Here is a 16,717-nt window from a genome sequence, read left to right on the forward strand (position 1 = left end):
GATGTGCCCGAACTTCTTACAGCTGAAACACTTAACTCCTGCGAGTCTATTTCTCTTTCTATCGCTAGGGGCCTGGATTGATTGCTGCCTTTCCCGTTTCTCACCCCCTTGCGGCATCTGTTTGGGACCTTCGTGACGCTCCCGTGCTTTCCCTACTCGACGGCTTTCCTCAAAAGTTTCAGCTAATGCGGCAATTTCATCTGCTGTAAGCCAGTTTTGACTCTCGTTCTGCATGACGTAGGTACGGACCTCGTCCGACAGAATTTGTTTCAAACGATCTGCAATTATCAGATCCCTCAGATCCTCCAAGCTTTCCACTTCTCGACTTTTCATGTAGTACATAAACATTGTCTCTAGCTTGGTCGCCACCTGATGCCACGAGTCCCCTTGCTCCTTATGAACTGCCAGGAACAAACGCTTATATTCGTTAGGAGTCATTTTGAGTTCTTTCAAAACTCTCTCCTTCAACTCCGGGTATGACATCACCGTTCCCTCGGACTCACTAGCCACAAATGCCCTCATTCTTTCGTTTAGAAATGGCAATAAAATAGCTCCGCGAATTTCGTCCGGAACCTTCAGGGTCTCCATCAGTGTGTCTACGCTTTTGAACCATGCGGGCACCATAGGATCCTTTTCTGGCATAGGGGCCAGCACTGCTTTCAGCTCTTTTGCATACTCGCCCATCCTCACGCCCGACCTCTGTCCATGCTGCTGGTCCACTAGTGGTCGCAGTTGCATCTGCATGAGTTTTATCCTCTCCAGTTCGACTGTGAGCTTCAACTTTTCCAGTTCAATAGTTTCTACCCTGTGCTCCTTCGCCGCCAGTGCGGCTTGCATGCCTTCAGACATCTGCTCTGTCGACAGCAATTGCGATGCACTTCCTAGATCACCCCCCGCGGCATCCATTTCTGTGTCATTCATCATAGCTACTCCAGACATGTAACGTTACAACTACACAGCCATGGTGGATTCGGAGGAAGCAGAAAGGTTTCCTACCTTGTCACTAGTTGCTTTCCTCCGCCGCGGTGATCTCGTCGCCCTGAGTGACGACAGCGGGCTCCTCGACGCGATGAGTTGAGCCCCGGCTCTCACAGCAGCTCGCTGACTTGAACCTCCTGCCTCGTTTGACTCGCTGGTCGCCTGGTTCTTCTCTTGAACCTCAACGGGGACGCCTGGTTCCTTCCGCAGCTCACGGACTAGGCACCTCCACGACACGTCGGTCGCCTGGCTCCTTCAGCTCCTCGCCGACTTGAGCCTCCTACGTCCCGTTGACAATGACCAGCAGTCTCATGAAGCTTTCAACGTCGCTCTATGACGCTGACGTTCCTCCTTTAGGACGTACCGCTCTGCAGCTTGTCCACCGACTTGATCCTCCGCCCCTCCGTCAGATACCTCGAGCAGGAAGACGTAGCAAATCCTGTCGCGACTGCGCCAGTTGGATTCCCATCTCTCTGATCTCGTAGAGGGAAATTTGGTTAAAGATGATTGTTGTAGGATTCTTGACGTCTTGAAGATTCGAATTGCTCAATCACATTGCAAGAGGACACTTTAGGAGAGGTTAACTTTTTATAACAATTAAAAGCACAAAGGAGGATACAAGCAAGGAGAAAACATATTTACACTTTACTGGCTCGTACTTCTAGGTGACGAAACCAGCCCTCGGTCCTGCCGAAGCAGCGGGTTTTAAATCCTATGTCCCCGCCCTCGGTGGGAGAATAACCAATCAAGTACTATACAAACATCCACCCAATAACTTATTGGGGAAAGGAAAATACCACCAATCAGCAATTGGGGAAAGAATAACACAACCAATGAATGATTGGGGAAAGAAGGTAACTCATCGCGACACTGTACACATATGCACACTTTCCACCATCACGATTTCAGATAATTATGCTTTCCCGCTGCGAGCTTCGCGAACACTCGCTTTCCCAAAGTCCGGTTGCCGCCAAGTTCGAGGAACGCCATTTCAACTCATCTGTTTCTCGTCGTCGCTACTCATGCCTGCAGCTAGCGTGACAATATGTCAAAGCATGCCGCTGCAGACATGGTACAAAGAGCCACGCACTGTGACGCGGGTCAGCCTCGCCGTACACACGTGCACACAGGATGCCGCCTAACGACTCCGTCCATGAGGGGAGTTTGACGTCTCCTGTAATCCCCCGCCATTCGGCGCCCCCTCTTCTCCCGCCGGGTTGACTGACCCCTTCCTGTGTGGTTGTGCGGAGGGCCCAAGAAAAAGAACGTAATGGGCATTCCCATAAAGCGACCGGATGCAGCAAACAACATACGGCACCGCGAACTTCACTCCCAGTATGTCATGGTCCAAACATATAGATTTCATAACCTCAAAGGCACTTAAAAAGTTAGGATACCTCCGTCGCACAATAAAAGCTGCTCCTAGAGATACGAAACTACTGATGTTTAAATCGCTAATCCGTCCACTACTTGAATACGCCTCCCCTGTATGGAACCCGCACAAACAACGCGAAATTAACCAAATCGAGGCAGTGCAGAAGAAAGCCGTTCGCTTCATATGTCACAGGTTTGGTAGAGATTTTTCGCCTTCCACAGCACTTTCATCACTGGGCCTGCAATCACTCTCATCTCGACGAAGGACTGAGTCTTTAAAATTTTTGTATTGCATTATTAACTCTTTCTGCCGGACCTCTGCAAATGATTACCTAATCCCTGCTATACCATCTAAAACTAGAAGTCACCACAGCCAAAACATCACGCCTTATTTTGCCCGCACGGACACTTTTAAATACAGTTTTTTTCCGCGTGCAATCGAATATTGGAATTGTTTACCCGGTTCTACTCGCTCTCTTCCTTTAGTGTTGTTTTTATCGGCTATTAAATAGTTTTTTCGTTTTTCTTGTTTTCACTCCTACTGTTTCGGATGTTTGCCATTATTGTGCTCCATGTTTTCCAACACTGCTGTTCACACCCACCCCTGCAATAGCCCAATAGGGCTGCAGTATGTATAAATAAATAAATAAATAAATAAACTGCTGACGCTGTCCAAACCATACCACTAATTGTGGCTCACTGGCCTCTGGCTTTTAATACCAAGTCGAAGCATCTGCGACTCGCTCTACGAGGTGTACTACCCAGCCAGGTTATTTAAATATTTGTAGAATGCCAATCACAGCAGTCGTGTGTGCTGGCATTGATGCATGTATATGCGTACACTTGGCTAGTGACATTGGTGAGGAGTGCGGCGGCATCGTGTTCGCGATGATCTAAGCCGAATGAATGAATGAATGAATGAATGAATGAATGAATGAATGAATGAATGAATGAATGAATGAATGAATGAATGAATGAATGAATGAATGAATGAATGAATGAATGAATGAATGAATGAATGAATGAATGAATGAATGAATGAATGAATGAATTTCCGGCTACGATTAAACTAGCAACAGAGGCAAGGACTAGCCAGGAGTAGTTTTCGCTCCATGTCAACCCTTTCTGACTCTTTATGTATGCAGACAGCAAATCATTGCTGTGGAATTAATATTACGTGCAGGGTAAATAAGCGCTTTGACGCCGAAGGCAGGTACCTGGCTATATATTCAGTCTGAACGGTGGTGCAATCCGGCTTGAGTATCACATTCGCACATTATTTAATAGCTTAGTGCTGTTCACGAAAGTTCAACTACAGCTGCATTGGTGAACGCAGCAAGCTCTGTGTGCGACTCCCACGCGCCGCCCACGAAACGCTAGCCGGTGTTTTTCAATCAAGTTCCAAACTCGAGAGGCATTGTCCGAGCAAGTGTGTGGGCGGTGAGTCAGGACTGGTTAGCGCAGTACTTTAGAATCTTTCGAGCGCAGATGTTTTCTGAAAGTACTTAACAACAGCGCAACTACGCCATCTTGGCAAGAATTTAGCAAGTGAAATCCGGTTGGGCAGTATTTTCTCCGAGTAACATATTGGCGGCGTTCCGTCGTGGGTGTAATCGTTAAGCGAGATATCACGCTTTTCTTCCTTCGGTCTCAACTATTCGTTTTCTTTCTATCTGCATCTTTTTGGTCAAGCGTCTCCTGCGGTAACTCTATTCTCATGCGATATCGTCTGCACAAAGAGAATCCTACCCGCTACGCTCAAAATATAAAAGGTCGCCAACTTATGGTGAACGCAGTGCAAGAAAACTTCTGAGCAATCTTCTCGCCAAATCATCGCCTGCAACATTCTCCTGGCCCTAATAAACAAGTGGATAGCCATAATAATTCCCCGCGTCATAAAGATTTTCTTCCTGTCATTGCGATCTTGTTCGAGTTTGCATTCATGTTTGCTTTATTCATCGTGTCTTGTGATGAATGCGTTTTATATATTCACTTTCCCATTCACATATTTTCTACCTCCGCATACTATGCCGACTACGATGCGGCGGCTCAGTGGTTATGGTGCTCAGCTGCTGATCATAAAGACGCTTCTCAGATCTCAGCCGCGGCGGTCGCATTTCAGTGGAGGCGAAATGCTAGAGGCTAATGTACTGTGCAATGTGAGTGCATGTTTAGGAACCCCAGGGGGTGAAAACTATCCGGAGCCATCCACTACGGTGGCCTTCACAATCTGAGTCTCTTCGGAACGTTAAAACACTACACAAGTTAAACCTAATTCACGATGCTTAGCACCTTAAACTTGTAGAACTGGTGCCCTATTCAAGTGATAATTTATGAACATTCAGACAGAAATTGCAACTCTGCCGCTACTCCGCAATTGCTCTGAGATTTATCTTGCCGGAACAATCTTGCTGGTAAGCTGGTGTATGCTTTGCTCGAATGATTAGCGCTGGGAAAAAAAAAAAAACAGAACGAGGTGGATGAAACACACAATTCAAACAGCTCCGACTTTCATTGAAAGATAACTTACCTTCATACAACATCTGCTCTTTGACAACAAAAATAAACGCGAAAAAGGCATACAATTCCCCCTACTGCCCTTCTGTTTAAACAGCTACCATAACTCTCACCACCGTATATCTCGAGAGGATAAGCTCTGCTAGTTTTTTACCTTAAGAAATACCGGTTTGGTTTTATTTTTCTTGGAACGCTGTAGGAAGAGCTCCGTGGTATTAAAAACAACTGTTTATTATTTTAACGCCCGATAAGAGAACTTCTTTCTTGATCGTACGTAAATGTCACTTCATGCCAGTTTACTTGGTCGTGTGAATCAAGAACGGAATGGTTCTTGGAAACACGCAACACTTTAAACTTAACGTACTCTTGTTACGTCATTCTTACTATAAAAACGCAAGCCCTCCTGTTAAATCCTGATCCTTGGCCATAACACGGAAGTACATCGCTCCTGACAAAGGTTGAGCTAAAATGACTTGTGCGTGGGCGTCAAATTTGTTCTGTCCGGGAAGTATTAGTGGGAGATATAGTTCACAGCATCCTCTAAAATGCTTATAAAACCAACCGGAGCAACTTTTTAACCTCACTGTGCAAGCACCGAGTAGTCGTCGTGCATTTCCTTGAATTTTTAATTAAGGGCACCTTATTCGTGCTCATCACTTCAGCTCTGGGCTTCTCTGTTCTTCTTTGCTTTTTTTTTCTCTGGTGTCCGTGTGCGCATGTGTGGAGTGCTTGTTCATTATATGAACAGGGAAGCAGCCGGCCACCAAGTCACCGCTAAGCATGAGATCTGGGCTAATTTTGTCGAATCCGGAACTGCACCGCACGACATTGAAACACGCCTTTTTGGAGCCATATGTTTGGCTTCTCTTCTACGTTTACTTCTTTTGTGTGAGGCGCGGGGTCATAACACAAAATGAGGAACAGGCTTCCCCAAGAAGCCGCTAAGTATGGTTTCAAAAGTTTTCTGTAATTCGTGAACAGAAGGCACCGGAAAGCGCTGTTTCGGTTCGAAGGTCTATCTTTTCTTTTTGTTCTTTTCTTCTTGATTGCACAACCTTGAAAAGCTGTGGGCGACTTCAATGCAGTACGCACACGTCACGGCAACGCGCATCTAAATAAACAAAAAGGAGTTAAAAAAGTGAGATCGAGTGTGGCAGCATACATCTCGGTTTCAATTCTTCGTATCTTATGACTGGAGCGAAACCGTCAAGAGCAGACGACGTCTTGCGTCGTCTGCTTTAGTGCAGTTTTTCGCAGTCGTCTGCTACACCTAAATGCAGAGTCAGCGAAACGTCCTTGCTTTCGCAAGAAAGATTTCTAGAGTAATAAAACACTCGAGTTGGTGGACTTCAGGGTCAGAAGGAGGTTTTAAAGCACGGGAGAGGCAGGCAGGGCATCGTCTTCGTTCAGAAAAGTAAGGCCGCTACAGAGTGGTGGGCCTTTTCGTTCTTTCGGCATATCACAGACAGCAGCTGGCAGGCGGTCAGCCAAGGGCGAAGCCTATTTCGGTGAACGTATTGCATCATCACACGTCCCTTGACGGCAGCTCGGCTAGCTACACTCATACTGCTGTGCGTTCACATTTCGCAAAACATAAGAAGAAAAATCTCGTACATTTGGCCCTCCGCCTAAACGTAGCGTCTGCCGCCGCGCTTCACTTATATTGCCTCCCTGAAGTCTGCACAAAAAAAGGAAGGTTTTGCGTGGCTCGCCTGTTCGTGCCTTTTTGACGTGCTCTCTGCATTCCAGCGCCTTTTTTGCGAGTTGCCAAGGATTCGGTGCGGGCTGGCGCAACGTTTGTGAGCGTAAACACATCTGCCAGGGACAGCGGGCCGCGAAAAAGAGAGAAAAAAAGTAGGGAATTTCGCCAGTCTCTCGTGTTTTGTATACAGTATACTTTTCTTTGCCGAGAATGCACGCATGGCTATGGACAGCCCCGAGTCATGCGAATGAGGAACGCGACGAGAAATATGTAGCTTTGTACAACTGGACAGCCTGAAATAGCGGCGAGGCTAAACTATGCGCTTTACACTCGAAGATTTGTTCACGAGGAGTGGCTGTTACTGTCACGATTGCCTTTATTATTATGAAATCTCTATATTTTTCTTTTCTCAGAGAGTAGAAAGATGCCGCCGAAGTTGTCAAAAAGCAGATGGAGTGATTGATGTATAAATGAAAGGTAAGTGGGTAGTCTAATCCCTGCTACTGTTACTGCTCCTGCTTTTGCTTACACTACCGACATTGCTACTGCTTCTGCTGCTGCTGTTATGGCTGGAGCATGTTTGCTACTGTTAGGTCACTGCGATCGGTATCACACAAACTACTCGTAAGCGATATAAACTGTGGCAATAACGTGCGTGACAATAACCTGCGTACAACTTATGCAATATGGGAAACGATGCGCTTCAGGACGCACTGACCCTCCGTGGACTAGTTCGCAGCGCTGCCGCAGTGTGGCGTCGATTCAGTTAATTTCACCTTTTTCTTAGGCTACATCTGGCTGCTTTAGCGCGATGGAATACCGAAGTAATCAAGAACAGGGATTGATAAGTGTGTAGCCGGTGGGAGCACTGTAGAGGACATTAAACATATTCTGTTCAGTCGTAAGCCTGAAATACATTTAGGTGTCAACGAGGGCGTGATGAGATTTACAGATGATTTGGGTTTAGGGATGGTTAAAACAAAACAATATATCACCAGTAGAAACGAGCAACAGAAGATTAAAGTATTGCTGGCACAAAAGCAGAATGGCAAATTGCTCGAAGAATTGCATAAATCCAATCAATATAGTTTAGAACAAACAAAAAAAGACAATGACAACAGAACAAAACATCACTAGATGTTTGAAAAATGTATGATATAATTATTTTAATTCCCTAGGCAGGGTGGTGGTCGTCGTTACCACGATTGAAAGTGGATGCCAGTGAGACCTACGTATCTATCGGTGGCCAATAGACACCTTTCCTTTCATTGAAGGCACTGAAGTTTGCCAAGGCCAGGCTCGCCAGAAAAAAAATATGAAATGAAAGCTTTACGCGCTTTTCGTGTGGCGCTTACAGTATTATAAATTAAACTGCAGAATGAGGCGCTCTTCCCTGGCTGTGGAACGTAATCCAAGCGAAATTTGAAACATTAGCCTAATTGAGTGGGCTTTCGCTCAAGACTTCACTGTCACGTTTTCAAAACTGCGGATGCCAGGAACAAAAAGCGAAAGAAAACCGCTCTTTGAATAACTTATAATATACAACTGCATACATTGCTTGTTAAAGCTGAGAATATGAAATAAAAGAAAAACAATTTTCCTTGCAAATTTTTCAAACCAAATGCGCACATCTAAATGTCTTACTCTTTATAAGCAATGTTGGAAGCGTAGCAACTGTAGGAGGCATAGATTTACTCATTGCGCTACTGCTTGCAAACGTACGAACACTGCTGCAACCTGCAAACGAGGAACAGCTTTTATTTTCCTGCGGCTTTTTGTTCCCTGCCAAATTTAGTTCTTCAGTCACACCGTAAAGAACAAAAACTCATAATATCGTTGTCATTCCAGAGCTCAAGCGAGGTTACTGCATCATAGTGACATTATTATCAACAGAAGTGTCCAGACAGCGTGATGGTACAAGAGACAGTAACAGTAACGAAACTTTAAGAAGGATCATGACGTCAGTTACAATACCGAGCAAGACTTTGTACGATGGCGATCTGGCGCCTGATCAGATGCTCCATGAGGGACACTAGCAGAGGACTGAAAGTTCAAGCTCACAGGACGCGCTGCATACACACAAAACTCAATGTCACCGTAGACTACTCAAGAGTAAACCGCACGCATAAAAAGTTGTCCCAACACTGCTTATATACTGTCGCTTGAATGAGCAGAAAATCAGAAAAAAAACTTTCTTGGATTTGTAGGAGTACATTCCTTGCTGAATATGTTCCAATATCGAACTCCTTTCTGCGCTCTATATCTTCCTTTCAGGAATGATTGTGAAAAGGAGGAAGCGAGCGACTACGACCTCTTTTTTGAGGAGGCAATGTTTTACCTGGAAATAGAAACCAGATTTCCATGGTCGGAGCTCAATCTGGCACCAATAATAGAGCGGCCAGTCCGTGTTATTCTCCTAGTCCTTGTGTAGAACCGTAGAAGAGCAAGTTCGAAATAATGGATTTCTAGTACTGGAGGGACTAAGGGCGTCAACATCAAAAGTTGTAAGAGCATTTAACGACTGTAGCATAGCAAGAGCCAAAGTCCTAGAGGCCTTCGGGCTAACCTGGGGCCGTAACACACTCCGCGGGCTGCGAAAACTTGACCAGCGTCGAGTTTACTTAACTCAGGGCTGAGTCACAAAACAAGCAAAAGGAGCTAAAGGACTGGTAAAGAGCACAGAGATAATTTAAATGGTAACTTTGGAAATAGTGCCTCTGGATTAAATCAGTTAGAGAATATTGCCGCAGAGGAACACCGCAATGAAGATGCTTTTGATTCTGAACTTGACCATCTCAAACCAAAGATTTTTATTACAAGAGTATATTTTATTTTTCAGAACGAGACGAGGCACAACGCCAATTCTTCTCCGGTATATTTTGTCATCGCGTAAGAATACGCTGAGCCAAATTAAGTCATGTGAACTCAAGTGTTTTGGACAGAGAGAGTGACCTAAAACATTTCCTACAGAAAAAACATTATCAAAAATATGTGCTTTAATTTTGCTGGAAAGCATTAGTTCCTTGGAAACGACAAAAATCTGAAGGAAATCATATAAGCAGTTAGCCGCTATTTGCATCGGTTGTTAAGAAAACTGCTGTAAGGTGCCCGAAAATACATGGGAAACAGAGAGTTTCCCGGGCGCCTTAAATCTGCATAATACCAGTTTCTCCTACATTTGACGCCGCTGCCATCTTCATAAAATCCAACTCTAAAATTTCGCTACAAATTATCTTAGAGCGCAAGGAACCCTCCAACGTTTCGGTCATTGCCCTCTGCAGCAGAACTTTATGCTCCCCACACAACTTTCACAGCTTTTAGGCAGCCGCTTTCGTGAAAGGCGATAAGCGTACGTCAAGGACGAATCACCTAGACAGAGTTGAACTGCAAAGTGAATTTTTTTCAGCACGCGAAAGCAATGTATATCAAAGAAAAAGAACAACAAAAATACGGAAACAGAAAAGCAAAGATACCCAATGTGTTGTAGGCCCACCCGGTATGTTTCGGTTCTGCTTCTCTTTTTTTAGACATCGCCAGGATGCTGGCAGTTCAGTATCGTAAGCCTGCGCCAGCGCCTGACTGCGCCGTCACCGCGCAAAGCTTACCAGCAAGGCTACGAAATTCGTGTACTATCCCCGGCTGACGCGCGTCGCCTGGGCTCTTGAGTTTCACCATCACCGTCACTGTGTGCTCTAGACGTTGGGGGGAAGGCTGCGCCCGCGAAAGTATCCGCTTGCAAGACCCGCGAGCCGCAGAAACTGCGTAGTTGGGTAACTCGAGCCGGGGAGTAAATACTTCACGCCCTCCCCTCTTTCCCTGGCACTACACAACTTCATAGCCCAGACCCACACCGTTGTTTTCACTAGAAAGAATGTCTTTTCACGGCGATGTTCCTTGTTTCTTTTTTCCTTCCTTCTTTTTTCTTTCCCTTCTGGCATGTCTCTCTTCTGTCACTCTTTATCCCAGCTTCCAGTACGGCGTCACCTTTTCTCGTGGCTACGTTGCTGGAGCCGTCGGAAATGTGTTGCGTTGAACATGAGCGCCAAATTTCTTTACTCCCTCATCTCACCAAGTACTCATCAAGTTGTCAGTGTAGTGTTGCATGTCGTGGTGGCTGGCGAGGTTATCAGGTGTCGTGAGGCGCAAAACCAGTGGCATAGTGTTTCAAGATTAATTGAAGTAGTGTGTCCCTCACTTATTTACTTTTCCACTTTATTCCGGCTTCAGCCGTCTCGTCTTGCTGCTTTGTTAGCAAGTGCTAGGCGGATCAGAGAACACAGTTCAAAGGCCAGAAAAGAGTGTTTTATGAAGTGTTTGCCGAGACCAGGCTTCGCGGCAAGACTCGACAGTGTAAACAACGGCATTTTTTTGTTGTTGTCGCTTTCACTTCGTTGACTCTCGTTCTATAAAAACGATGAGACCTTAGCGCCCGTATGTGTTGGCTGACGGCAGCTTTTTGTTTGTTTTGCGTTTGCAGATAGCATTCTGGCCGAGTTGAGTTGACAAACAGTTATTTTTCATTAATAGACGCCTCAAACTAGCACCATCAGAAACAAAGCCTCTTGCATATAACACATATGTCAGACCAATTCTAGAGTATGCTAATGTTGTTTGGTTTCCTTTCACTAACAAGCTCACTAAACAAATAGAAGCAGTGCAGAGGAAGGCGGCCAGATGTATATTTAATAGACACAGGTTGACAGACTCACCAACAGAACTAATCAAACACGCAGGACTACTAACCCTTCAAAACAGAGCAAAACTAGCGCGCCTTAAAACCATGTACCAACTCGTACACAATCAATTAAAAGTCGCCACTTCAAGATACATATCACAATCACAAACGCGACAAACACGTAATAAACACATACACACTCTAAACGAGTTTTCATTCCGTACTGACACTTTCAAATATTCATACTTCCCTCGTGCTATACGCGAATGGAACACCTTGAACACATCCATTGTTAGTAGTCCATCATTGAATTCCTTTAGCACACGTGTGGAAAATCAACTACTTATATCTTAGTATTTATTGAGTTCATATATGTCATTACCAAGTTACTCCTTCCGTTTGTGTTTTCACTTGTGGTATTATTGTCCGCCAAAATCATGTCACATGCTCCTCACTTTGGTTTATTTGTTATTCGTATCTTCTAATGTATAATCTCGTGTTATATTTTTTATGTACTTTGATTAATTACCATTGCTATTTTTTTGTGTGTGCCTCTGTACTTTGAATGCCCTCCCTGTTACGATCCCTGATGGGATTGACAGTATCGAATAAATAAAAAAAATAAATAAAATAAATAGGAGGCGGTGAAGAACATGCGAGAGTTGGTTTTTGCAATTTGCTAAACCTCACGAGAGCTGCAAGCAATACAGTGAAAAACTAGAGTTTCTCCTTTATTATGTAAAATGAAATAAAATTAGCTCAAGTTTATTGGCCTCTGTCTAACAAAGAAAGCGGGTGGCAGAAAAAAGATGCGCAAAAGTAACTAGTATTGTAAGTAAGTAAGTATTGTATACCATTCTCTTTGCCTTTGTTTCTAGGATACACTGGTTTCTGTCAAAGAAACGCTGCAATTGTATCTCGTTTGCAACAATCGTGTTCAAAGTGATTATCACAGGTAAGGATTTTAAACATACCTCAAGGGATTTGACACGAGTTTGCAGCAGAATGTCATCTATATAACAGTAGCTTTTATATAAGCGTGACGTAATTTCTTTTTGTGCGAAAAATATTCCTTCGTCTGTTTAGACTAAATTCCGAGATTTTTAGAGACTATGATTAATCGTCTGTATTGCTAGATGTGCCTAGATATATTTATTTTTGGGCTAGCTCTCTTATTAACCAGTGTGGTATGATCATTTTTCACACCTTGGACAGTGGCAGAGATATCATTTATATCAAAGACTAATGAGACGGGATCGATAACACACTCTTGAGGGGATTTGGAAGTAGCTTTTTTATTGCTAGAATTTTTGTTGTTGTGAATAATATATTGAGAACGATGTTCAAGGCATGACGCTAAACCACCATATAGAATTGCCATGTCGAGAGAAGTTGTAGCTTCTTTGCTTTTTATTTCATTTTTGCTACCGGACTACTTCTTTCGATACAAATCTACCCGGCTCTCTGTTTCCACTCTTTTTCCTCTCAGAAGCTAATGCCACGAGCAGACAATGATAACTAGGAGATAATATAAAAAAAATGGAAGAAACAACTTTGGCTTAGCTGCATTCTTATCGCTTTTTAATTCATTTCCATATGAGCAAACAAACCAACACCAACTCTAACACGCCAGGCTTCATGGCTAGCTGGCAGCAAGATAAGGCTTCACGATGTTTGGACAATGGATGTTCATGCTGTGTAGGCGGCGCGCATTGTTGGCACGAGAAAAGCACGCCGGGATGCGTATATGGTTGATGTGCAGAACTCGGCTTCAGGAAAAAGTTTCTAAATCTAATTTTTATTTCTTTTTTCCTCTTTGTTTGACTAGACGTCGGTCCTTCGGCTCGAGTTAAGCGCTTCGCCGCGGTCGTCTAAAGGTCGCGATTGTTGTATCGGGATGCAGAGCAGCGTGAAATTTAAAGCGCCTAGTGAGGATTTGTTCCCGGAATTTATTCTCCTTTCAATCTCTCTGTTTGCTTTTCTCGTAAGCTTCCGCATATAAAATAAGCCGCCGCATTTATAATAAGCACGGCTTCCACCAAAACACCCACGTGTGGGACCTGCAGCAGGATCTAGGAGTCGAAAGAAAATTTTGCGCAGCAACTAAAATAAACAAAAAGAGTTTTTGTCGACACCTGAACTTTTGCAACAAACGAACAATCACAGCTACAAGTTGACATACTCAGCATTTTATCTTCAGCATAAAAAAAGTATACCCTCGAGCGTACAGCAGGAAATTCTCAGAAAAATCCTAAAATCTATAATGCATTTCCCGCGTTTGCAAGGGCTCGTACTTCCAAGACAGCTTTGGGTTGCCGATACGAGTGCTCGTGTTTTATAAAACATTTGTTTAGCATAATACGTTAACAGAGAAGAGCAGACTTTTTTTTTTACTTCGGTAAACACGAGATCATTGTCGCTGCTCTAACTGCGTAAAATAGCCGTATCTTGCCAGAGTAAGCGCTCGAAGTAAGTCAACCTACGATTGATGACTCCTAGCGTTGCACAACTGAACCAGGAGCTCGTTGCTTAAACGTCGTAACTCGTTTCGTAGCAGCTTGGGCTACGCGAAGTCAGTCCGACGACGCCACACTACTTACGTCATCGCGTACGTGCTTAACTGCGCTTGAGTTGCACTGCCCTGAAGCTAAGTCACTGTCCTTGCACGATTTGATTGCGTCATATTGCGCCAAGTATGACCAGGAGGGTGGCTGATTCTATCTTAAACGGTCCCACCACAACGTGCCTTTTCTCGGTGCAACTGACTTTGATTGCACAGTCAACTTATGCAGAGTATGAATAGAGCGCTGGTTTCGCAAAGCCCCGTCCCGTTAACACTACGTCCAGTGTGGCTTTTCGCTCCGTTTACTTTGGCCTGAGCAACTCGTTGCTTCGTCTTTATTGATTGTATTGATTACCGGAGAGCGAATTATATGTGGATCAGGCTGACTGCCTTGTCCACACAAACAGTGCTCTTCAGTATTACTCAAGAATGGCCTCGTTAGGAGGCCTCACTGTGAGGAAATAAGAAATGAAATAAAAATATAGGTAATGCACTAACAATTCAAAGTTCCAACCAGGCGAATTTTTTATATATTTTTAATTTTGATAACTGAATCTGTTTGGCTAAGTGGTGCATTCCACATAAGGTACACACAGAGGTCTTGACCAAGAGCTCCAGTGTATCACTCTTTTCCAGACAATGAGACAGTGAGTTTACAAAGTTCTTCACGTCACAGATACTCAAAGCAACTACATACTTTAAAACAAACTAAGCAGGTGTGTCACTTCCAAAGCGAAATTACCGCATGACTGGTAGGTTTTTTTTTCTTCGCGCAAAAATTCCGTCGCATCTGTAAAAACCAGTGCAATACGGGGTAACCGAGTTTCGCCTTCAGGAGTGGTGAGGATAAGAAACTTAAAGGGCTATCCTATGAGAAACCTGTGCGTTGCGACACCCGTGAGCAACTCAGAGCAGTTCATACTTATTTTCATTTTGCAGATAGCTCCCTGAAAATGTTCTGCCATGGAAATCTGCCCTAAACTTAGCAATTTTTGCGTGCCCATTTGTCGTACCCATTTGTCGTACACCTTTAAGAGCATCGTTTCTTCTGGCATGAGCCCGTCTCTAGTCGGATTTGGTTCGGCTTGAAGACAGTGGCGCGAAATGCGCAAAAGTCTCTCCATAAAATGCAAAAGGAAAAAGAAACATTATTTTTATTATTGCGGTGCTGCGAAAAATTCTTTTAATGCCGGAAATCTAAACTGCTGCAAGCCTACCAGTGTTTCTTGTTCAGCATCTTTCCCTTTGATACCTAGTGCCGCCGCGGTGGCTCAGCGGTTATGGTGCTCGGCTGCTGACCCGAAAGACGCGGGTTCGATCCCGGCCGCGGCGGCTGGAATTTCTTTGGAGGAGAAATTCTAGAGGCCCGTGTACTGTGCGATGTCAGTGCACGTTAAAGAACCCCAGGTGGTCGAAATTTCCGGAGCCCTTCACTACGGCGTCTCTCATAGCCTTAGTCGCTTTGGGACGTTAAACCCCATAAACCAACCAACCAACCTTTGATACCGTAAGGTAGTCGGGATAAGCGCATCAAAATTAATTAATAAAAAAACTCGTGGATACACATTACAAAACGCTTGGAGGACCTGGAGTAGAAAAGGACTTGCACCGATTGAGCACAGCAGCTAGAGTATATGATCAACGCTATCTTTGTTTTTCTTTCTTTTCTGCCAAGTTGACATGTGTAACGTGGTCAGCCTATCTTGTTAGCTACGAGGCAATGTTTCCCGTGCCCGCGACACACTAGCATGTATTAAATCTACGGTTTTAAAGACACGACTGGCCACTATTCTTATTCAGGTACTGATTTATCAGAATTGTTATTTAAGTGAGCTGTGCAGTTTGGACACAAACGTTTTGCCGCGAAGTACAACGGCGAAGTGCGTGATATCTATTGTACCAGGCCTCTGACACATTTTGCACTAAAGAAAGAAAAGACAGCAATGCGATGCACCACTCACCGATTCTGCCTTGCCATTCTGCACCGGCTGAACTGGACACGTGACCAGGTTGAGTGCGGCTGTGGCCGCAGTCGCAGTGGCATGATGGCCTCTGTTGGCCATCCAGGAAGAGACTTTGTTCTCAGAACCGGAACTTGATGTAGTCGAACTCTGCTCGCTTCCTTTGTTAGTTGCCCCTCCTGCCGACGAAGACGAAGACTGCGAAGACGGTGACGACGTGGAACTGCTGGGCTGGAGGTGGAGGCGCCAGCTAGGAGTCTTCGTGGGCGACCCGTCTGACCATGCGTGAGTCTCTGTCTTGGGGCGGCACAGGCTGCTGCGTCTGCTGTCGTGAAAGAGAACTCCCGTGGTCCTGACCTCGGGAACAACACCCCCGGAAGAGCCGCTCGCCTGTGTGGCAGAGGGATGGTCCCCAGGCTTGCCCGTTAGGGACGCCACACAACTACGTCTTCTGGCATGAAGGTCTGCGGATGCCATGGTGTCCCAGTCTCTAGGCCAGAGACCTCCCAAGACACCGAAGGCGAAGGATTGTCTTCGCAGATAGTTCGCAAATGGCGTGTCTTGAACGCCCGTGTCCTTATGCGAGAGACAGTTCGCAAATGACGTGTCTTGAACACCTATGTCCTTCTGCGAGAGTCAAGAGGCACAGTCCCACTTATTCTCTGATGAGCGTAATGACGATGCGGTGACGTCTTCTTGAACCTGCACCCAAGTCTGCTAGGGCTCTTCACCCAATACGAAAAGTTTGTTGAGAGAACAGCTGAAAAGCTGTAGGGAACCTATGCGGACTGCAATAGTTTGTGATGGTAACAAGTCTGCGGCCATCCACGGCTTTGCGAAGCTAAAATTACCTCTGTAAAGATGCGCAAGTTGGCATCCACTCTTGCTTTCAGGGTTGAGACACAGGCTTTTTCTAGGATCAACTATCTCGTTGAACGCTTTACTTC

General features: G+C 44.9%; 1 protein-coding gene across 1 annotated transcript in view; it reads right to left on the reverse strand.

Moving 5' to 3' along the window:
• The window catches only part of LOC149348212 (uncharacterized), a 136,859-nt gene extending 120,360 nt beyond the window's left edge, over positions 1-16,499 (reverse strand). The window contains exon 1 of the mRNA XM_089585768.1: positions 15,771-16,499. Coding sequence (XP_089441894.1) covers positions 15,771-16,247 — 477 coding nt within the window. The 5' untranslated portion in view covers positions 16,248-16,499. The remainder of the gene's footprint in view (positions 1-15,770) is intronic.
• Between the last annotated feature and the right edge of the window lie 218 nt (positions 16,500-16,717).

The sequence above is a fragment of the Amblyomma mixtum genome, chromosome 4 (assembly GCF_055824585.1).
Source record: "Amblyomma mixtum isolate Tamu chromosome 4, ASM5582458v1, whole genome shotgun sequence".
NCBI classification, from domain to species: Eukaryota; Metazoa; Arthropoda; class Arachnida; order Ixodida; family Ixodidae; genus Amblyomma; species Amblyomma mixtum.